Source organism: Primulina eburnea, chromosome 15 (assembly GCF_022965805.1).
Source record: "Primulina eburnea isolate SZY01 chromosome 15, ASM2296580v1, whole genome shotgun sequence".
Lineage (NCBI taxonomy): Eukaryota > Viridiplantae > Streptophyta > Magnoliopsida > Lamiales > Gesneriaceae > Primulina > Primulina eburnea.
Genome location: NC_133115.1, coordinates 3,133,147 through 3,158,964, shown reverse-complemented (window position 1 = coordinate 3,158,964; position 25,818 = coordinate 3,133,147). Strand labels below are relative to the sequence as shown.

General features: G+C 32.6%; 2 protein-coding genes across 2 annotated transcripts; both read left to right on the top strand.

Moving 5' to 3' along the window:
• The first annotated feature begins 14,651 nt into the window (after positions 1-14,651).
• LOC140815077 (protein JINGUBANG-like) lies at positions 14,652-16,563 on the top strand. Its single transcript, XM_073174180.1, has one exon. The coding sequence runs from the start codon at positions 14,767-14,769 to the stop codon at positions 16,141-16,143; it is 1,377 nt and encodes a 458-aa protein (XP_073030281.1). The 5' UTR covers positions 14,652-14,766; the 3' UTR covers positions 16,144-16,563.
• A 2,220-nt stretch (positions 16,564-18,783) lies between these two features.
• On the top strand, positions 18,784-20,148 carry LOC140815272 (F-box/kelch-repeat protein At3g06240-like). The gene has a single exon (XM_073174398.1). The coding sequence runs from the start codon at positions 18,784-18,786 to the stop codon at positions 19,954-19,956; it is 1,173 nt and encodes a 390-aa protein (XP_073030499.1). The 3' UTR covers positions 19,957-20,148.
• Positions 20,149-25,818: the final 5,670 nt, after the last annotated feature.

Sequence of the window (25,818 nt, the reverse complement as noted above, 5' to 3'; positions counted from 1 at the left end):
TAAAAAAAAATGGCCCACTAATTATTGGATCACACTACTTATTGAGGCTTCTCGGAGTACTCCTGAGTCCTGGAAATAAAAATATGTTCCAAAGCTTCTTCAAAAATAAAATATGGGCCTGATTAAATTTTTTTACCTTTTTTTCTTCTTCTTTTTTTAGTGAATAATCCCGTGAAAAGTTTATAAAATCTTGGTTTGGGCAAAAAATGACCATCATATTTTTAAAACAACTGGAATGGGAGCAAAAGTGACACCAAAGTACGGCCAATTAACTCAATAAATAATCAAAACTCAGAACTCAACAATCTTACCGATATTCACGGTAAAAAATAATACACTTAGCATAATGTGGGGACCCGGGCTCTAACTCAGTTTTTTTCGGGATTAATCGGATCATTGTTAAAAAAATTACGGGTCAAAATTTTGCTTTTTAACATTAAGTCTAATGCATATAAACAAGCATAGGATCTTTATTTATTCTACAACATACAAACATGTTGTGTTCTAGTCCATTCATCCAACTAGTGTTTAATACAAAGTATAGTCTACAAATAGTACAAGTCTAGTACAAGAAACCACTAGTCATCTGTTGCGCCCGAAGTCACCACACTATCTCGATCTCATCTCTGTCGTGACCCAGATCATGCCCCACCTGTTGTTATGCACACATACAGACATAACAACAGCCGGAAACTCCGGTGAGAATAAATCCCAGTATAAACATGTATACATGCATATAAACAATTTAAATCATGAAACATACTATCATGCAATTCAATCAAATCATGTCTTGATTCGACTCAACTCTAACTCTAGGGATCCCGGTGTGAATAAGACGTCAATGGCTGTCACCTACCCTCCCAATCGGGGTGACTGTACGTCTTATTCCTAGACTTCGGCCTGATCTGTATCAACATCTACAATAGGAGAATGATCTTCACCTAAGATGCGATATCACCGAACGTCTAGAAGTCTGACTGTTCTGTCAAGACTCTCCTATCTTAAATGCAATGAATAACGATCTGTAAACAAAGTATAATCATCTTAAGAGATTTGAATACAAGTCTATAAACAAATCATAATCATATTACAAGATAAACAATAAATCTAGTATGTGATTTTGGTTGGGAAACTCAAATTTGAGTCATGTCTCCCCAAACAAAACATGCATTATACATTTGTCTTCCTGGTCTGACGAAGAAGAAGTTTGGTATTCCAATCTGTCCATACCCAGTCTGGCAATAACAATCATATGAATACAATATCAGTATCTGACACTCAATTCAAAACCTGTTATGATCAGTACCCAAACCAAAATTACAATTTGATTAATATCAACGACATAATAGTACAATCTCAATCAATACTGAATCTGATCAATATAAATCAACTGATGTTTCAACGGTATCACAATACAGTCTCTATGATATCAATTTTGTACAATTTCTGTCATATCGCTTCAGAAATTCATAACAATTGTATAAACAGTCCGTTCTTCAATCTGACTTCAAATATATACTGTTTAGTATATCCAGATCACATAATAATAATCAACCCCCAATTCATAGTCAACATGTATACGAATCAATAATCAATCTTGATACGATTCGACGACCTATCGGCGTTATTTCTCGATACTGGTCAATTCAAACAATAATACTCAACAACAATAAATCATAATCCTCAACAACCTCAAATTACAAGGATCACAATCTGTATAATTCAACTCAAACATGCTGGAAGTTCATAATAATCGCATAATGTGTCCATTTCTCGATCCGGTTGCAAATAAACGTTGCTTATAATCACAAGAACATATAATCTCAATCATATCCAATTTCCTCCAACATCTAGTCTTCAAAACATACTGAAATATGAGGATACTTACATCCTTTCGAAGCTCTTGTAAAGAGGATCAAGAATCTATGCTCTGTTCAAGAATCGGTCGGTTGGATCTCATGAAACCAACAATTCAAGTTAGGAAGAACTTGGGGAAATTCTTAAGCTTTTGCTGGTTCTTTTCTCGAAATCTCCAGCCAAAATGAAGACTCAACACCTAAAATTGCATGCAAGGGACACATGGTTCATTTTTCCATTCTGCACGTTGCACCGCGGGTGCGTTATACTGGAGACCGCGGGTGCGCTAAGCTCACGGCCTACGTTCCAAAATTCCAGAACAGCGACCGCGGGTGCGGTATCATTTTTACCGCGGGTGCGGTATACCACCGCGGGTGCGGTTTCGTTACCGTAAAAACATCCCACCCTACTGCCACTCCACCGCGGGTGCGGTATATTTCTTGGCGCGGGTGCGGTGTCACCTTTTCAAAATATTCAATTTTGCAACATCGTTTCTCCCCGTCTGTTCTTGCGTTCCTTGTTATTAATATAATTCAATTCAAAAGTATCAAACTCAAATCTCGGGCCTTACACATAAAAAGTAATATTTTTTCATGGATGACCCAAATAAGTTACCCGTCTCAACAAATACAACTCGTGAGACATTCTCACACAAATTTTTGCCATCAAGATACTCATTCAAACTCTACCCAAAAATCAAAACATAACACTACACCCAAACTCGACTTACATAAACTACCCAAACCCTAAACCCGAAAACACAACCAGAGCTCTACCAAACAATCGACCTAAATGTTAAAAACTCTATTCAAATGTTAAAAATTCAACCTACATAAAAATTTATTTATTTTTATATATATAAATATTCAATGAAATATGTCAAGAGAACTGCGATGTTATTTTTTTATTTTATTTTGAGAAAAATGTCAAAGCCAATATATTATCCTTAAATTACTTCCTTTGAACAAAAAAAAAAAAAAATAACACTCTATACCAAGTTACACACTTACACTCCTAACTAATCCTTTATATTTTTTTATTAACCCTTAGCCAAAGAACAAAGTTTTTATTTTAAAAAGATTGGTATTTTTAAAATATATTTTTTTATAGATATTTTATATTCTAATAGAATGATATTTTTTAAAATATTATTATTATTATATAAATAATTAGGTATATTCGTTTTTCAAATCGGTTTCTCTCTTTATATTCGAATAGAGTGATATTTTTTAAAATATTATTATTATTATTATTAATTATGGCAAAAATTTGTGTGAGACGGTCTCACGAGTCAAATTTTGTGAGACGGATCTTTATTTGGGTAATCCATGAAATAGTATTGCTTTTTATGCTAAAAGTACTACTTTTTATGGTGAATATGGGTAGAGTTGACCCGTCTCACATATTGAGATCCGTGAGACGGTCTCACATGAGACCTACTCTATTATTATTATTATTATTATTATTATTATTATATAAATAGTTAGGTATGTTCGTTTTTCCAATTGGTTTCTCTCTTTACTGGCTCACTGTTGCCAGGTGTACTTTTGTTTGATTTGACATTCTAAAATCCATAAAACTTGAGCAACCGACCGTCCCGTTTAGCCATGTGAATATTAAATGGGCTGGGGCTCACAATATTACAACGTCGATTGTATCTTTACCCTACCAAGGTCTAGGACCGCACTTTTTACCAGGTCAAGGAGGTTATCATTTTAAGATTTTGTTTTTGAAAACGTCTAATCTATGTATACAATTTTGATATCCTGCACACCTACCGTGCACAATTTTGTGAGCACCGATGAGGTGTCACTCACCTATTGAATGCACAATTTTTTTATATTTCATCACATCCAATAGATGAGTGACACTTCATCGGTGCTCACAAAAGTGTGCACGGTAAGTATGCAGGATATCAAAACTGTCTATATATATATATATATTGAGTTGATAATCTATTAAAATAATTTTTTGCCTAATATTAAATAAAAAAAGAGTAATTTGAATTTTTTTATTTATAATTGATCAAACTCGACTTTTTCTTCAAGTTCCATTTGAACAATTTAAACAATATATTTATGTATTATATATTGTATTTATTATTAATTAACTGAATTTTAGCATTATTTATAACAACAAGAGAACCGATTTTAAAATTTTCGGTTCAGACCCCATCAAATACAGATACAACCAAGGCCTAATATGCAAATTTGAAGGCCCGACTATTTAATTAATTTACATTTTTTTTAAAAAAAAAGAAACAATATTATCATTAACTGTGCAACAAGTCACGAGTTACAATATATTTGAGGAAAAGCTCGAGAGCCACGGTATTCGCGTCAAGCTTGCAATGATGGATGATACTTTGGGATATAGGTTCAACCCACTCTCGACAGCCGCCTAATATCCAGGTTGCATTGGAGGTCATCTCATCCACTTAGATCCATCATGTCATTTAGGGACTCACTTTGGGCTCAATTTACCCTTATTCGTTGGGAGATCATCCTGGAGATCAATTCAACGACCTCTCATACATCCATAATTTTATCGATGAGCAAGGCATTGCCGACCTCCCAGCGAGGTCTTATCCGACTTCCAATATATATTATCACACTGATTGAGAAAGTCTTAGCCAACCTCCCGAGCCGAACTCCTATAAAATGCTTGGATTGGCTCACTACACGTCACACGAGCTCATGCCTAAAATGAGCTCCTACTCAGATACATCGATATGTAATCCATATTAATAAGGTTCATAGAGATTAATCTAATCTTATCTAGGATTATGAGAAACCGGAGTCCGGTAAGGGAATGATTCCAAAAGATTTAAAATCTTTCAAAGACTAGAGTTTTAGTCGTCAAAAAAACTCTACTAACATAGTAACTCTTCTTCTGTAAATATCATGTTAAGATGATTGTATATACATCGGGAAATTGGCCTTCAGTCCCTAGCCGTCGTTTTTTTTTGTGTTCAGTCCCTAGGTACTTTTTTAGTACCACATTTCCACATGAAGTGTACCACATTTTCACATGAAGTGTACCACATTTTGTATGACATAGTATTACAATTTTGTGGGTAGGGAGTGAACCCAAAGATATATTATGATTGGGGATTTTCACCAACTTCCCCTATATACATCCATATATTCACTCATATTTAGCACATACAATACTCTTTATATTTTTATATCACACAATATTCTTTATATTTTTATATCATTACTTGAGCGTCGCATGGCTACGCTAGAACAATTTTTTGGCCATTTTCTAACGTTTCTGTTCATGTTTTCAATTCCTACAGTTCGACCCGAGCCTCCAAAACGAGATCCTATCTCTCGACGGGTCACTCACCAACTAGATCTGATCTCCCATCAAGTATCACAATTTTCACCAACATCAATAGAAATAGATGTGAGCAACATCACACAATAACAACAACATTTTTCTCCATAGAGAAGGGAGTTGGATTCTTGATCGCGTTAACCGCCTCTAGTGCGTATGTTACTACAATCCAATTCCTCAGACCAAGATTTATATCGCTTGCACGGTCCGAGAAACACTTTGCATTGGCAAGTAAAATGAGAGTCCCTGCCCAAGAGTCCTAAAGATCCCTGCTTAATTATGGGGTGTTACACTTCTTTGGGTTTTCACCGGGCACTAAAATTAATTAATTTTTCCCCTCGTCCTACTACAATGTATTCATAATTTGAAATAAATATTTCAGATCAGGTAAAAACTTGTGTGAGACGGATATTTTATTTGGGTCATCCATGAAAAAATATTACTTTTTATGCTAAGAGTATTATTTTTTATTGTGAATATCGATAGGGTTACCCGTCTTGCAGATAAAAATTCGTGAAACCGTCTCACAAAAAACTCACCTTTTAGATTATTAGTCATACTTGATCATAGATCACATAATTTCATTTAAAAAAAGATGGTTTCCCAATAGTCAACGAACCATAATGGGCTCAAAAAATTTCAGATATCTCCAAAAATGATTGTCCATGTCCCAACCCAGTAATAGAAGTTCCACAGCTATGCAAATTGTTATGTGGCAGAACCATTTAATTTGCAATTATTGGTACCTTTAAAATTGAACACTTGTATTGCACAAAATGGCGACACTTGCACGGTTTGGTATTAAACTAAAGCAACGGCTCGAATCTATAAACCGTTGACAAATTGAAAGTGACAAATTTCTCAAATTTAATTTTAAAATAATTAGTGTACTAAAATGTGATTGACCTAGATGATTTTTTAATTAAATATCTAATTTTTTTCTGTTGATCTTCGTGTTTCTCTAATAATTTAGCTATATTGTATTCAACCTAAAAATTAATGGTTTGTCTTCGACTCTTCATCTTTATTCGATACAAATTCATTTAAAAATATGTCAAACAATATTTTTCATAAAGTATAAAAAAATTTATACATTACATTACACGGCTGTCTAGAAAGATCTAAAAATTGAGGTGGTGGGCGACCGCCCAGCACCTAGACAATTTTTGGGGACGCTTTTTAGAATATTGATTATAATATAAGAAGCTGATAATTTACAAATAATTCTAATTATAAATTTTCATCGAAATTAACGACTAGATACATGGATTTAGTTATTAATCATGTTTCAGGAACTATTAATTACATGGGTTCTTTATTGATGCTTACATAATAGATACAAACAAAACATAATAATATTCTGATAAGGGATTTTCAATTTATTAGATCCATTATTCAAAAAATTTCAAATAAAAACTTGTAAAAAAGAAGAAGAAGCTTTGTTTCATTTATTTAAGAATAATAAGATCCTTGAGCCCATCAATCATATCAATTTTTGTGTCTACGCAACTCGTACATACATTATCATGTTAAGAAAAATACCATATAATAGGATATTGTATTCGAATTTTAAGGCAAAAACTTGTATGAGACGGTATCACGGGTCGTATTTTGTGAGACGGATCTCTTATTTGGGTTATCCATGAAAAAGTATTACTTTTTATGCTAAGAATAATACTTTTTATTGTGAATATGAGTAAAGTTGACCTGTCTCACAAATAAAGATTCGTGAGATCGTCTCACAAGCAACCTACTCGAATTTTAATTCGCTTTTCCAGTGCTACATTATCTTATAAAATAAATTAATCTCCACAATCAATTTTATAATATGGCTTATTATTTATCACCATTCATTCTTAAATCTGGCAGCAACGTGCTTAATCCATCGATTAATGAATCATGATAAACTAATAAATCGTATACATATATATATACACACACGTTTGTTAATCATTTTATATGATTATGTTCATACAAAAAAAACTCATATGAGATCGTTTTACAGTTAAATTTTGGGAGATATCTAAACCATGACAAAATATTATTTTTTTAATTATCGTTCATAAGACAAAAAATTGTGTAAGACTGATCACAAGAGTCGTATTTTGTGATACATATCTCTTATTTGAGTCATCAATTAAAAAGTATTACTTTTTATGCAAAGAGTGTTATTTTTTATTATGAATATCGGTAAGGTTAATCCGTCTCATAGATAAAGATTCGTGAGACCGTCTCACAAGAGACCTACTCCGTTCATAATTAGTAGCTAAATATAATGTTTAGTGATTACTTAAGTTGGTTATCAGCTTGGGTACGTAGCTATTATAGCATTAATTATTATTGTATTATCGTGTCAAAAGCCTTCGCTAACACGTTAGCTTCAACCTTTTGCAGCCACTATTAGGTGCAATGCATTTAGGAATTCTAGTATTTGATAACTTAATATTGAACACGTATGACATTTATTTCATACCTCGTAACTATAATCATTAATACCTTTTGAAAAATAAACCCAACAAATGTAAAAGGTTTGTTTGCATTCACAAGAGACCTTCTAAAAAAATATATATTGAGATCTTAGAAATCTAATCCGACCCGACTCGACTCGACTCGGGGTACATATGAACTCATCTATAAAAATAAGGTTCCGAAGAACAATGAGGTCAAGCCCAAAACGTCCAACACTATGCTCGGAAGTCGAACCATCCTTTACTCAGTAATCGATTCTCTGAAGGATATTGATCGAGTGGATGAACTCAGTGGTTACTGACTCAAGATTAAATAAATATGAAGATGAATAATTTTTTTTCTGAATAGAACTTTTAAATAAATCTGATATCTTGAGAAACTTATCATACCATAGTCATTTATCATACAAGGTATTTGGACTCAAATCTATAAATATAAAGTTGTGTCTAAAATTTTATTCGTTCACTCATTTCTTACACAAATGATACTATTTTCGCGTACTTTAACTGACTTCAGTATCAGAAGAGCTGTGCCAGAAACACTTCAGACACCCTCTAACATTTGTACGTCCGTGTAGATTCAACTCGGTTTGCAGCCGATCAGCGAGGCTATTATTGGCTCACTACATATCAGACAACAACAATTGATTATTTTAACTTATTATGTCGAACCCTAGCAAGTTATTTTTATGTCAAACAGTATTACTTCTGCAGTCACTATTAAGTGCAAATTAAGCATTTAGGACTTCTGGTATTTGATAACTTAATTTTGAACACGTATTACATTTATTTCATACCTCCTAACTATATGTAGTTATTAATATCTTTTGGAAAAAAAAAACCCAACAAATGTGAAAAGGCTTGTTTGCATTTATTCATTTTATTGAAAATGAATTCTGATAAATTAGCAATAACATATTATATGAAATTTATGTGTTTGTCACAAGTTATTTGATATAATCAAGGATGAAACAATGGCTAATTTTAAAATTTTACACTTTCGAATTTCAAAAAATATCATACTCATCGTCTCGAAATGAATTTTCAAGCTGCTCATGCAATTCAAATAATAATTCTTTTACTATAGTGTCCAGCAAAAACATCTCTTTGTAAATCATTCGGTTGCGTACTCGATAAATTATCGAGTTAATGTAGTAGCCTCAACCCCATATTAGTCATGAAAACCGAACTCAGGCAAGCCTTGTAGGACAGGGTCATCCGATAAAATTTTGATACAAAAATCGAACATATGATTATTGATCAAATATTCATCTATTCTTTCCACGGTACAACCCCGTGGACATTAGTTCGTGGACATTAGTTACGAAATCTCTGAATGACTAAGTAGCTAGTGTCATGGTATATTTTTTAAATATAAACAACATAATCTAGTTTTCAAGTTTTCTGTTTAATTTATACTGGGATATTTCCAAATTTTATTGCATATTAATATAGGGATACAAATAATCAAGCTTATAATTAATTTATATAATAACAATAAATTAATATGAACAATAAATTAATATGATAATTTATTTTTTTAATATATATATATATATTATTTATTTGTTTATTTATAAATAGGCCACATTTTAACTACTTTTTGGGACACGTAGAAAGCCAATGCGCACAATCAGGTATTTCTACTTAGTCAATGATAATTAAATGCTGCCCAATAAGACGACAAAATATCACTAAAATTGCCGATACCTGACAAATTTGGCCTCATTTTCAGAATACAAAATCCAAATATTAATATATAATAATGTAAAAAATACATAGCATAATGACAATTTGACAGTTGGATGTTATTTATAAAGTACGGGACAAGTTTTTCGATAGAATAATGATATATCAATCCATTATGCGGTCCGAATTCTAAGTCGATGGACCCTTTGAAAGTCAATAGATATGTTTTAGATTTCAAAATCCAACTTATTAGAATATCCACATAAATTGTTAGTTTGATAGTTTTATAAATTAATTTTATAAGATATATATTTTATTCGATTCAAAAAATAATTTTTTTTTATTATTTTTTAAAAATATTGCATTACATGATAGATCTAGGAAGACGAATCGACGTATCTCATGAATATAAACTTATGAAACGGTCGATCTAACAGTATAGGTATGATTGGTCATGCAATAATTATAAGATGACTGCAAATTTTTTAAATTATTATTGTATATTTGTCATTTATAATATACTAATAATTTTCTATGTAAGAATCATTCATTCATTTATATATAGAGTGGGTCTCATGTCAGACCGTCTTACAGATCTTAATCTGTGAGACGGATCAACCCTACCCATATTCACAATAAAAAGTAATACTCTTAGCATAAAAAGTAATACTTTTTCATAGATGACCCAAATAAGAGATCCGTCTCACAAATATGATCCGTGATACCGTCTCACACAAGTTTTTGTCGTATATATAATACAAGTCTTCGAACATCAAAGTACAAATCATAGTCTCGTAAAAAAAAAGTACAAATCATAGTGTGTTATACATAATTAGATTTTTAATTTTTATTACCATTCGTGTTATATATTTTTCATTTATCTCATCAACAAATCGAACGGTATCTTATATTATAGATATCTGGAATTGCAGTCTTTGTTGTTATTAGTGCTAGACTTTACAAATATATTAAGACAAAAACTTGTGTGAGACAGTCTTACGAGTCGTATTTGTGATACCAGTGTTTTTATAACCGGACCGTTAATCGAACCGGTCAAGCCTTAAAAAATGGTTCAACCGGTTCAACCGGTTCGACCGGAAAGGTCGAACCGGATCAATAAAATTAATATTTTATTTATTTTATATAATAAATAAAATAGTAAAATATTGATTATTTATATTTTTATAGTTTTTATTTAATTTTTAAGATGAAAATTACAACAAATATCAAAATAAACATCACTTTTCAAATTCAAAAATCCAAATTACACATAACATGTAACCAAATAGTGATGATCAAGTTTAAGTGCCCAAGTAAACATCAAGATTAATTATAAAAAAAAGTAGTAAACATCAAGTTTCTTATTAAAAAAAGTAACCAAATAGTGATGACCAAGTTTAAATGTCCAAGTAAACATCAAGATTAATTATAAAAAAAGTAGTAAACATCAAGGTTCTTATAAAAAAAAAAAGTGTCTAGTTGCAAAAACCGTCGCTATTTAGCGACGGTTTGAAAAAACCGTCGCTACAGAGCGACGGTTATTCTTAACCGTCGCTATATAGCGACGGATTTTGAAATAACCGTCGCCGATCTCTGGGCAATTTTTTTTATAATTTCACAGACCCGGCCGGTTCCTGAAGACCGGCCGGTTTCCGGTTTTCCCGGTTGAACCGGGTTTTAACCGGTTTTTTCCGGTTAAACCTGTTTTCCGGGTTTTTATTTATGTCCGGACCGGTCTGGAGACCGGTTCGCGGTTGAACCGGTCCAACCGGCCGGTCCGGTCCGGTTTTGAAAACATTGTGTGATACATGTCTCTTATTTGGGTCATCTATGAAACAATATTATTTTTTATTTTCAAAATATTACTTTTTATCCAATCTCACAAATTAAGATCCATGAGACGGTCTCATATGAGATCCACTCATATATTAAAGTGTCCATAGCTGATAGTAGCGTTTTGTTTTAATTTTGTAAAATTGTATCATATATATCTGATTTTTAAAAATTAATTTTTTAAAAAACCCCATTATTTAGGTAATAGATGTAATTTTCAAAATTTGCATTAGCTTAGAGACTTGCATATACGGAACCACGCTTACCGTGGGACCATGTTGGGTGGGGCATTTCCTCGCGGCTTAGCCTAATTTGGGTTGTCGTATTCTTATGAAATGATTGAGTCCTGATTATATAATTTGTAGGAAAAAGAAAATGAAAAAGTTTTGATAGATTGTGTCTCTTTTTAAATTCGTTATAATTATGATTATATGTGGAATGACCTAATAAGTTAATTCAAATAATCAAATAAATTTGAAATTCATGACTTCAAATATCTCGATATTAACATACCAATATAACTTTTTGTGAACTTCCGAAACCAAATCAACAGACAATGACCGGGATTTTGATAATTATACCTATTAATAAATGTTCAAATTTAATTTAAGTTACATGTAATTCATTGTATAGAGTCTATATGTTTCTTAGGCATTAAATTATATATTTAATTCTTGCTGGGTCGTTTTTTATTCCTTTCTTTTTATATTTATTTTTTAATTTATATATCAAAATTATACTGTAGTCTCTCCCTATTTCTTAGAATTATATTTTGATCCTCATTTAAATAAAAATCAAATGAATTATAAAAATATTATACAAGCAAAGAACACGTGTGTCGGTGTACTATTGTATATACATGTGTTTGTTCAGGGATCCAGCTAGCTGTGAGTTTACAACTTCACGTGATTCAGAACAACATTTGTCCTTATTTGAGCTTACTATAGCCTCATTCTTTTCATCAACCTCATTATCAAGAAGTCAGAACTCAAGTCTGATTGCACCCATCAGATTATGATAAGAGCGTCTACTAGCATCGTCTCATGATTTATTAGGTATTAGTGATAGTGTCTGCAAGAACCTTAAGTTATTGTTAGCGTACAATACAGTCTCTTTAACTCATATATCATGATTGAATATGCAACCATTGGTATATCGAGATTTGCAAATGAATTTGATAACGATTTGTTGTATTTTTGAGTAATAATGATGACATGATATGTATAACTGATGAAACCTTTTTCCAAAACGCATGTCTTACTATGACCTGAGATTCTTTACACTATTAAATCATCAGATCACATAAGGTATCTTCACCCGTGACACAGCGGTGAATCTCGACTACAATACAATGAGTCTTACGTATTTCTAAAATACGCCAAATCACTCCACCTGAATACCTCCAATGGAGTCGATGAACGAACCAAATTGCATGCTCCTACGTAGAGCTTCCATGTTATCATGGGTCAAATGACTAATGATGTACAACCATAACCGCGAATTTTTTCACTCGATAAATGACAATAACTTGGAAAGTCTATGAGAAGATTGTTCAGTGCATCATCAAATGATCACCCATCTGCATGAATGGACATCTCCATACTCTTACCAATCAAACACCATGTTTACATCATAGATGTTATTTTCAAGCTCGATCGATCTTTATCCTTATTTTAGGCAGCTGAATCGATTGATAACCAATTTATAATATACAGTACACTTCCTGATGAGTTTTATGATTTTATGATGATAGACAGACTCATGATAACTATAGTTTATTCAAGGATTTTATCTATATATTATAAAGTAAATCTCATAATTTGATAGAATCTTAAAATATTATTAAACTAAATATTATTTTTATATAAAAATTAATAAAGATCAAGTCATGATTTTTTTTTTCACGTGTAATGCAATATTATTTCTAGAAGAGATTTAATAAAAAATTAATATTTCATTTTACGCGACATTGTCATGACGTGTTGATCAGGAAACAGAAGTCAAAGGTTGAGCGGTCAATTAACATTCAGATCCCAACATTTGAATAATTTTATATGGTCTAATTCACGCCACACGAAAACAAAAGGCATGCGCAGCTTTAATCAATAATGTATATATAGACACACTATATATATATATATATATATATATTTATATATATATATATATATATATTGTATTTAGCCTAATTAAATTAGAATGCTGATTTTGAGGGGAGAAATTTTTTTAATAATATGTTATTGTGTTAAATATGCATGTGTGATAATAATATTGAGATGAACAATTTTTTTGGAAGTTTCCGTGGGACAACTTGCTGACGTTACGTCACATGATTTGGTTGGCTAGGTGAGTCGTAAAAGAGCGACGCTACATCTTAACGAGTAGTATTGTCTCTGTTAGGAACATGGCCAATGGTGATAAATAATAAAACTGATCTCTAAGAGATATGAGACAACAACAACAGATAAACACGCATCTCTCTTGTCTCATGAGTCTAACAATACGATGTATTAGCATCTAAGTAGACCACTCTACGTTTCGACAAGTATAAGGAAATAAAGTTGTCATTTGTATTAATATTTATAATTTTAAGTCTAATGATAAACGTTTCATCATAACATATGTGATAAAAAAAAGTCATATTATTAACATTATAAAGATTAACATATATATTTCTTCGAAAAGCCTATGCTGATATTGTGTAAAGATGCAAGCTAGTCGTGTGATAAATGGCTTTGGTAGAATTGAGTTTTAAAAAAAAAATTATAAAAAATTAATATATCAATCAATGTACTAAATATTCATGACACTGCTTCAATTAAACAACGAATTTATATGAACAAATAATTCAGATCATTCCAAAAGCTGCAATCGGTAGATGCGATCTTACCTATGTGAGCACTACCCTCACTTTATTTCAACTGATAAGATCTTATCACACATATAATTTCAAAAAAAAAATGGGTCCTATATATAACTCAATCTACACAATTACACGGAAATTCTTCCATATTTTTCACATTACGAAAACAACCCTCCGTACGACGAAAAAGTCGCATGGAATGTGAAAACTATTTGCAACCAACCTTGTATGAAATTGGAGAAGAGAGACATCATAGGAAATAATTTCAATTTTAATCACGTATTTTTCCGATTTTCTTCGTAATTTTGGTCCCATGAGTTCAGACGTGATAAACATCAATTTTACGTGAGTATTACATCAACGTCACGTAAAAAAATTTATTAAATTATATAAAAAAAAATCAAATCAAGATATAAAAAACTAAATTCTTATTTGAGCATAGAAAATTCCTTCCATGGTTTTCGTTTTTCACATGAACCCATTGAATATCCGTAAGCTTTACGTAATAATCAACACGTGTCCCTGTACCCTATCCTTATTTTCAACAACATTAGCCTCCACCTCTCATTATATATACTCCTAATCTATTTCCACCTTAAACAATTCAATCAAAATTTCATATTCAAACCAATATTGTTGATTTTTCTTCATCAAAAAACAAAGATTATTGTAAACTGTCACGCCATTGTATATTAATTTTCAGTATTATGTGATATGGCGATCAATGATATCAATGGAGCTGAGACCTCTGCTTGTCAGAAAAGCGATCTCCGGCGAGGAAAGCTCGGAGCCATCATGTCTTCTGATCCATTTTTCGCTCAAGATAATGAGTTTAATATCCATTCGTCACGCCGGAGTAGTAACGTCTCCTCTTCAAGCCCGCCTTCCGACTCAACCATGTATTTTTCCGAGCGAAATAGCGTTGATTCGTCTCCGTGGAGCCAACCTTCGCCTTATGTGAAATCTCCATGGATCCTGTACCAGTTTTCTGGAGACGAAGAGAAAAATGAGGTGGATGCTCAAAAGTCGGGCTCGTATGTACTTGTAGGAAGCCTTTCCCGTGAAGAAGGTCATATTTATTCCCTGGCAGCTTCGGGGGATTTGCTGTACACGGGATCAGAAAGCAAGAACGTGAGGGTATGGAAAGATTGTCAAGATTTTTCCGGGTTTAAATCCAGCAGTGGTTTGGTGAAAGCCATTGTTGTATATGGAGATAGGATTTATACAGGGCATCAAGATGGGAAAATCAGGGTTTGGAGATTTTCTGGGGATAAAAGAAGCACGCATAAGCGCGTTGGGAATTTGCCGACGACCCGAGATTTGCTGAGGAAATCGATAAATCCGAGAAACTATGTTGAAGTGAGGAGGAATCGTACAGTTCCATGGATAAAACATTACGACGCGGTTTCTTGCATGAGCGTCGATACCGATCAGGGGCTGTTGTATTCAGGTTCGTGGGATAGAACTTTCAAGGTGTGGAGAATCTCGGATTCTAAGTGTTTGGAATCTGTACGCGCGCATGACGATGCTGTCAATTCGGTGGAGGTTGGGTTTTGCGGCTTGTTCTTTACCGGTTCCGCCGACGGTACGGTGAAGGCATGGAGGAGAGAGCTGGTGGGAAAGTACACGGAGCATGTCCTGGTGGAGACGTTGCTGAACGAAGACCACGCGGTGACGTCGCTGGCGGTGAACCGTGCCGCCGGGGCTCTGTACGCCGGGTCTTCCGACGGTCTGGTGAGATTTTGGGAGCGGGGGAAGCACTTCATGTCGTTCAGCGGCGTTTTGAGGGGACACAAGATGGCGGTTCTGTGTCTGGCTGCGATGGGGAATTTGGTACTAAGTGGATCGGCGGATAGCAATATATGCGTGTGGCGGAGGGATGTTGGTGGAGTTCACACATGCATGGCCGTGTTGACGGGGCATGGCGGGCCTGTGAAGTGCCTCGCCGTGAAGAATGACACGGCGGAGACCGCTGAAGAGGATGACGGCAAGTCGTGGGTTGTGTACAGTGGGAGCTTAGACAAGAGTGTGAAGGTTTGGAGAGTTACCGAACATGCCTCGGTTAGCTTGACGGAAAGGCAAGAAGAATAAGGGAAGCGAGTCTAACCAACGCGCCACCTTCAAAGGCGGTGCTGGAGATATATTTTGAGTGGAAGGCAAGGCATGGAAGATGGGGTGGCGGCGGAGATTTGAGCACGCGGGTTCACAACTAATACGAATTCGGGAGTTAATGACCGTCCGTCCAATTGAGAGTTTCGAAATATTTGAATGGTACTTGAAAATCTTGAGATTCAAATAAAAATTAGGAAGCTGTTGTTAAAAAAAGTCAATATTTTTAAAGCATGTTAAATTAATTTGTAATTATAATTTTGAAAATTTAGGAGAAGAATTATATAATATAGTTTTAATTAATTACAATCGTTATTTAATGTGAATATTTCAACAAGCATAGAAGTGGGTCGGTTTGATTGGTCGGTGGTATCGAATTTGTCATTTTATTATTTCTATATGTATTTAATGTTGCCATAATTTCCACTATATAATATATGAATGATAGATTTATTTGAGAGAATGTATGAGTTGATGGAACATGTTAGCACTTGACTAATGACCATTATACACTAAAGATTAACGATGACAAGTTTCATCGTCATGAAAAAATTATAATAATTTACAGTTCGAGTAATTAGTAACATGAAATAATCTATGACCAACAACATTGACAAAAGTAAAAGTACACTATGAAACTCGTTATTTAAAATAGTATCATTTTTGCTCGATATAATTGCTTCCACTTAATTTTTTTTTTTACGGTAATAACTCGTAATTTTATTGATTAAAATCATTTATTACAAGCCTAACCAACCATGATGATAATTCACCGTTCACCCAAACAAAAGATGAGAGGTAAGAAAAAGCAAAACGAGCAATATTGTGAGCAACTTTATTCGCCGAGCTATGAACATGAATAAGCTCAGTGATCATAGGTTTCGTCATATGTTTCTTAATGTCTGCTGCACAAAGTCCAGTTCAAAATTTTATTCTACTTCAAAATGTGGATGCACTTTGATGCATTAAATAAAACCATATCAAATAATATATCATGGGATATAATTGATATATCTAATCTCTTAATCATGGTTTATCTAAAATACCAAATATATATATATAAAAGATTATGTAAATATCTAATAAATAGAGTTAATGATTTTTGACAAATTGCTTTGGACAATAATCTACTATTCTACTATTTGGCAAAAACTTGTGTGAGACGGTCTCACGGGTCGTATTTATGAGACGGATCTCTTATTTGGGTCACCTATGAAAAAGTATTACTTTTTATGCTAAGAGTATTACTTTTTATTGTAAATATGGGTAGGGTTGACCCGTCTCACAGATTGAGATCCGTGAGACGGTCTCACATGAGACCTACTCCTACTATTTATATTATAAATATATGATTTTCATTTGTGAGTTTACTTTTTACTCTTTCATTTGTTTTACAATTTGTCTGTCATATTCATGAAGTTCAAAATCATTTTCTATGTTAGTTTAATATGATCGTTAATAGTGTACCTAACTCAATCAAGATAATTATTATTTTTATTTTACTTTTACATTTAATTAAATTACTTAATTTTATATATTTCCATCAAATTCATGGAAAATCCATATCATAATGTTATACATTTTAAAAAAGAGTGAGTCTTATGTGAAACCGTCTCACGGATCATAATCTGTGAGACGGGTCAACACTATCCATATTCACAATAAAAAGTAATACTTTTAGCATAAAAAATAATACTTTTTCATGGGTGACCCAAATAAGATATCCGTCTCATAAATACGACCCATGAGACCGTCTCACACAAGTTTTTGCCTTTAAAAAATTGTTAATATTAATAACATCTATTTTACTATTATAAATATATGACTTTTATTTGTAAATCTAATAAATAGAGTAATCAATTCGTTGGTGCAATACAATTTAATTACTAATAGTAATAGTATAAAATAATATATTATGATATATTATTTTTGATATATCTAAAACATAAAATACATAATAGATCACAATAATTAATATCCAATAAACAAAGTTAAGGAGTTTTTACAAATTGCATTTGATCATGATATATATTGCACCCAATTAAAGCTCTAATTTAATAGTTTTTCATTTTATGCATATAAAATTCCATAACAAGAATATTAATTTTCCTTTATTTACTTTTTTCTCAATTTATAATCATTAAAATGTTTTTCTAAACATCCTAACCTTTAAATGTAGAGCACAAATAATTATTACAACACGTGATAGATAATATATTCAATTTTAATTTTTATAATAGTTTTTCCAATATAAAATAGTGTAATTAACACGAGCCAATTGGATTTCTAGTTTACAAGCCTAGACAGTGCAAAAAAATAATTCCAAAATTGAAAAACCCAAAATAGATGGGCCTCAACCTCATTCTTCTTTTTCTTTCAAACCACCCTAGCTAGTTCTTTTCCCCCCTCTGTTCTCGGTTCTCTGCGCCATAGCGCACCGGTCACCAGCCGCTGCCCTGCCGCTTAAGCCGCCGGAGAGTTCATCACGGTGGTATGTACACTGTCAGTCTGTCTCTATTTTCAAATATACACACATTAGTTACTCTTTTTTATGCTCTTAATAAAACTCATTACTTATTAGGGCACAAAATTATAAAGTATCCACTTTGAGATTTCGTGAGAATGGTGGATCCACGGCTGCCAGAGGATGTATTAATCGAAATTTTGATACGTCTCCCGGTGAAATCTATAGTAAAACTCAGGTGCGTTTCAAGAACATGGCGTGATTTGATTAGAAGTCCTATTTTCATCAACAGATACCAAAACCGTGAGAGAAAACAGAGTGTGTTGCTTGTGAAACGCTATACGAAACGACAAACTGAAGACGAGGCGATACTCTCTTTTCACAATCCAGATTTCCCCGAATTATTGGTATCACCCTATCTATCCATTCCCGTTTTGAATGATCTAGACTTCCCTACACGCATTTGTTCCAATTTCCGAGGATATTTCCATGTCCCAATATACGGTCCTTGCAATGGGCTCGTTTGCATCCCAGTTGACAATATCATTTTCTTATGCAATCCGGCATTGCGAGAATTCAAGCCGCTTCCCCCTCCGAGCATTCCCTGTCCGAAGGGTTATGAAATATGGGCTTTTGAATTTGGATTTGGGTTTGACCCAAACACTGGCGCTTACAAGGTAATTCAAATTTCGCGAATCGGTGCAGACAACTACGAAGATTTCTATCTCAATCGGGATCATTACGAGAGGTTAGATTTATACGATTCAGCCTCCAATTCATGGAAGCATATAGATGAAAAACTGCCTAAGATTACTTGTATGACTTCTTTTCAAACTTTCTTTGGTGGGGCTTTTCACTGGTACGCATCGAAAGATATTAATGATTATCCATACATTCTTTGCTTTGACATAAGAACGGAGGCTTTTCAATTGTTAGACTTTCCTGATGATTTCCCCAAAGCAGAAGGCCTCTCGAGCCTGACGGTGTTAAATGAGAATCTGGCAATGATTGGATTTCCACGATGGAGAGGAGAACCCGAACCAAGTCAGATAATAGAGATTTGGGTGATGAAGCAATACGGGGTGAAAGAATCATGGACGAAGCAGTTTGTGATCGGCCCTTACATGGTTTTTTGCCCTTTATTGCTTTTGAATGATGAGTGGTTGCTGGTTGAATCCGACAACGGCCAATTGGGCCTTTGTGCACTTCATGAAAACAAGTTCAAGGGATTGCCATTCTACGGATTTCATTTGTCCTTAAGTGCTGTGGTTTATGAGGAGAGTCTGATTAGTTTAAATGACATCATATCAAGTGATTGTGAAAACGAGTAAGATTTATTATATTTTAGGATCTTCAACATGTATTTTTTTTTTGTATTATCGTTTGTGAATGAATGTGTGAACTCGCAGTCCTTGCTGCTAAATCTTATGTGACAATTTTTTTAGAAGACTAGAAGATGGCTTCCAGTGTCTTGTCATGTTTATGTTGTTAAAATCTAATGCACTGTTTATATTTTGTATTTTTGTGCCTGATTTCGAAAAATAAAATTTTTCCACAAATCATTAATTTTATAGTGGTTATTGTTGAAAAATAAGAGTTGAAATATACGAATGTTGGAAAATAGGAGTTGAAATATACGAATGTTGGAAATAAGAGTTGTAAATATTGAAAATTAATGTGTTATGATGTATGTAATGATGTATTTATTTTTGGATTATTTTCAAATACATTCTATAAATAGGTTTCTCAATTTGTGAAGAGAAACACAATTGAGTGGAGAGAATTTTATAAAGGATGTAGAATAATATATTTTGTGATTTGAGATTTTTATTTTTTATCGTAAATTTTTACTTTTAACACGTTATCATCACGATACTCAAAGGCTTGGTTCTCCGTATTTTTTCAAGCTCAAAAACACAAGGAAAAGGTAACAATATTCAAAAGTAAGAACATATATTTTACTGTTTATTTATTTTTATTGTGTATATATTTAATATATAATATCATATTATTTTTATATAAAAGGAGTATATGACACCTCATCAACTGTAATGTACCGTATTTTTGAACATACTTAAAATTTGCGGAAAAATAAAAATTTTCTTAAATAAGTAATCATCTTTCGAAATGCAATACAAATAAAATGTTTGACAAAATAATTGGAATGTAACGAGCTTGCAAAATTACTTACTTTAAGCAACATGAAATAATTTCCTTAAAAATTTAAAAATCAGAGTAAATGAAATAACATGCATAAAAATCCTTGAAAACTAAGTTGTCCTCGGGTTAGTCCATCGCACAGTTCGAGCCAGCTCACTGATCCCCGCCTCTTGTCTCCTCAAATTCGTCATCACCTGCATTGATCGAGTCTAGTGAGTCTAAATACTCAACATGTATAAACTGAGAATAGAAAGTAATACATAATAAAGCCACATGCGTTTTAAAGTAGCACATACATAATTAAAACTTTAAACATAATTACAAAAACATAGACGTGTCATCGATTCATGTACTCATATGATAATGTTTTATTGTACAATTATGATATATGTTATATTTTTCAATAAATTTATTGTCAGTAATTTTTTCATTGCATATTTTTTTTTGAAGTTCAAATATGAAAAAAAGATATGAAAAAAGCTAAACAACGAACTAATCTCATGGAAGTTTGCATACCTGATAGTGGTACAATGCACACTATTCTTCGAGATAAAAGATATTTTTTGAAATTAAAACCAACAAAAACGATGATGAATACAATATAAGGTTGTGTAGACTTGATAAAAGGTTGTGGTAAACATGGGCATATCTAGGATTTTGGCATTGGGGGGGCCACCTTTGCGACGGTTTTCTCTAAAACCGTCGCAATATGGCGACGGTTACAATAAACCGTCGCGGAATTTGCGACGGTTTTTGTAAAACTGTCGCTAAACCGCGACAGTTTCTATATAACCGTCGTTAAAATTTTTTTTTTAAATATTTGGGGGGGCCGTGGCCGCCATATAGCGACGGTTGTTGATAAAACCGTCGCGCATTTTGCGACGGTTTCCGTCACAACCGTCGCTAAAAAAATTTTTTTAAATTTTTTTGGGGGGGGCCGTGGCCCCCGTTCGCCCTACACTAAATCCGCCCCTGGTGGTAAATCACATTTTTTTGTTACCTAATGGTACAAAATTTCTGATAGATGATGCTTTGTATTCACCATAATCGAAAAGAAATTTGTTGAGTTTTAACACCCATTATACACTAAAGATTAACGGTTGTAAGTTTAATCGTCACTAAAAACTATAATAATTTACTGTTCGAGTCTTTTGTAAAATTTGAGACAAATGTTAGATAAGATAATGTCGTGTAATCAGTTAATGTCTTTTCCTTTGCTACATTATCTATTAGATAATATAAATAATTTTTTTTGCAATTTTGTAAAAATAAACTCATAATCATATTTTTTTTTAAGTATTTACAAACAATACTATTTATATACGTGGGATATGTAATTGTAAATACTATTTATATACGTGGGATATGTAACAAAATAGGACATCAAATGCAACACTCGTTAATTCGATAAGTATATAAATAAAATATGTGAAATATATCAGAATCTTTACTTTTCAGTTTTCATAGTTCAGAATTTCAAGTCAGATATTTGGACTATTGACTTGGAATTGGGCAGGTCAAGTCCAAAAAATATATAATATATTTCAATATAAAACATCATTATAATAATTAACCAGACAAGACCAAAATATATTAACTTGTCAATTACGCGATAACTAGTGCCGGTAAAAAAAAAACAATTAAAAAAATCATTCTTTTTCTTCTATAAATAATAATATTATAAAAATACAAAAAAATTTCATGAAATTGTCCATGTCAGTGAAATCTTCGACCCAACTCAACTAATAAAAATCATTACTTTTTATCCAAAAAATATTATTTTTCATAATAGATATAGATCAAATTGATCTATTTCACAAATGTAAAACTATAAGATCGTTTGACAAAAAAACAAACTCTTAACATTTCGTTTATCATTTAACAAAGTTCTTTAAAAAGGTTGAGAAAAAGTGGACAATAATCTTTTAAAAACAAAAGACTACCCCTTGGATAAGCCATATGAAGCAAGAACATGAACTGCTTCATTAGTTGATCTTCGACAATAATTAATGGATTAAAATTGATGATATCAAAATTTTATTTTGGATTCAGTTTGGGGAGCGGGTTTTCAAATCTTTCCAGTTTTTTGGGATCGGGTCGGTGCTAAGGGGTCTGCACAGACAAAAATAAGGTTATGGTGCAGGGATGTTTTCTTCGTGAGTCCTTCGACGCTTAAGTCAGTGTCTTGATTATGAACGGAAAGAGCAAAGTACAATATATTAGTGTTGAGTGAGCGAAAGAGTGTGAATAGTGTAAAACCATGACCAATGCCTAGTATTTATAAAACTAGAAGATGCTAGCCACCTTGTTGAACTATGATTCTTGTTAGGATATAATCCTACCTGAGATAGAAAACATTAGATGGCAAGACTGTCTAACCATGGAGGCTAGGACTCTTAATGGTGACTAGGACCCTCGCCCTATCTTCATGAGATTCAATCATGTCACATATTTATCGTGGTTTTTATCTATTGACGAAGATGTCTTCATATTACCTAACTACTCTTAGGCTTAGATTTCTCAGCCACACCAATGGGCTTGGACCATTAGAGAATGGTCTGTGGGCTCGATCTTGCAAGAATTTTCATGAGTTTACCTCATTTGATATGTTCTCGAGCTTGGTCTTTTTTGGAAGAGACTATGGTAGATTCGATTTGAGAGGACTTAAACTTATATCCTTCAAAATGTGACACTTTTAGGGGCATCAATAAGCCATATGAAACAAGAACATTGACTGCTTCATTAGTTTATCTTCGAGAATAATTAATGGATCGAAATATTACATGCATTAGTTTCCAGTATGTGACATTTGGCCCCATGTAATGTGAAGCCAATAAAATTCCTTTCCTAATAATCAATAATTCTGCCATATGAGCTGTGAGGACAGGTTCCATGTTAAGTGCATTCTGACATTATTTATATTTTTAATAAACGGTAGGAATTTATAAGACACAAAAATATAATAAAGAAAGATACTGAAATCTGAAAAAGAAAGACTTGAACTACAGAAATTTTGAATGAAAAATATGAAAAAAATACTTGAACCATGACTAAGATTTCTGCAGGGAGTAACCAGAATTTGCGTGGAATGTGTGTTGTCTGTGTTCAACCGATGAATTCCTTTTTCCTAACATAACTGAACTTTTAAATTTTAAATATCAAATATTTGATAATATATAATATTTAAACAAAAATACCCTAAATACATGGAAATGTTCTTTTATGGTTATTCTTGGTTGTAAAAAAGTTCTAAAATTTATATATTTACTAAATTTTGTATGTTTATGTGTTTTTTTAATCTGTCAATTTGACTTTTTATAACTAAAATTATTGTAAAAGTTTTCATGCTTAATCTCTTGCTAAATTTACTTGTAAAGTTTAAAGTTTGACCTTGATATTTTGTTAGGTATCACACTTTTTTAAAATCTTGAGAAATATTAATGTCCGTGCTGAATTAAAAGCTATAGGAACTGATAGAATCTATTATTAAAACTTAATGTAAATAATGTGTTAAATACATGACACTAAAGTGTAATATGTTTTAGCATGTATATAGCTTATTTGAATTTCGGACATATCAATTAAGAAATTAAACAATTAATAACGTCAAATGATACCTTCTTCTCATCCAAAATTAAATTATTCATTTGCTATATTACAAAAGTCAAGATATTATTTATCTTTATTATAAGCATAATTTTTATTTAGCATAGGGTAGTCAACTTGCCCAGATTGTACCTCATGTATAGGGATGTAAATGAATCAAACCGTTTGCGAGCTATTCGAAGCTCGCCTCGATAAAAAGTTCGTTTGAGTTCGTTTGTTAATCATATCAAGCCAAACTCAAACTCGATCTCAAGCTCGGAAATTTAATCAAACCAAGCTCAAGCCTAAGGATATTCGGCTCGTGAGCTCGCAAACATGTTTTATAATAGGTTCGCAAATATGTTTGATTATAGGCTCGTGAGCTCGAGCTCAAGCTCGGCTTGTTTAGGTGGCTCGTAAGCTCAAGCTCGAGCTTGACTCGTTTAGGTGGCTCGTAAGCTCGAATTTGGCTCATTTGTTGAGTTGACAAATAAAAATATTAGTACTAATGTCAATTGAAGGAATTGAATACAAAACATAGTGGAAAAAAAAGATAATTTACTCCATATAGTCACACTTACATTTTTTATCTTACTTGCATATCATTATACTAAAATGTTCTTTAAAACATAGTAAATTAACAGAAATACATCAACTTATTCTTTTTTCCCCAAAAAATTCACATCACCAAGTCCTATACACGTTGAGTAATTTTACCAATTATTATCCTAGAATATTATATTAAATAGAATATAATGAATTTATATTAATTAAAAAATAAAATTTATTTGGAACACATCGAATGAAGTATTAAAGGAGTGAAATTATTGCAATGTTATTTATATGGTGATATCAGTGTATGACGAATATTTGTTATCTGGATACTGGATATATTATTTTGGGATGTTCAATAATATAATGAGTTTATATTTTTTTTAGTTTTTATTTTTATCGTTTTTTATTTATAAATGAATTTATATTTTTATGTCTGATTTAAAATAAATTTATAGATAGATTTAATTTTTAACAAGATCAAACTCGAGCTCAATTCTAAGCTTTGCGAGCTCGAAAATGAGCTGATCTCAAGCCAGGCTTGTTAAACATGATAAACGAGCTATTAATGAATCAAGCTCAAGCTTGGTTTGATTAACATGATAAACGAGCTTTTAACAAGCCGAACTCAAGCCAGGCTTGTTAAACATGATAAACGAGCTATTAATGAATCAAGATCAAGCCCGACTTGATAAATATGATAAACGAGCTTTTAACGAGCCGAGCTCGAGCTTTTTTCGAGCTTAGTACCTTCAATAAAAACCGAGCTTGAATCTTATAATAGAAGCTCGAATCGAGCTCGAGCTCGAACTCGAGCATCAAACTATCTTAAACGAACCAAGCTCAAGCCTGATACTGTTTTGTTTGGTTTGAATCGTTTACATCCCTACTCATGT

Bases quoted from the DNA above. Each gene is read 5' to 3' on its own strand.
- LOC140815077 (XM_073174180.1), top strand. From the start codon at position 14,767: ATGGCGATCAATGATATCAATGGAGCTGAGACCTCTGCTTGTCAGAAA.
- LOC140815272 (XM_073174398.1), top strand. From the start codon at position 18,784: ATGGTGGATCCACGGCTGCCAGAGGATGTATTAATCGAAATTTTGATA.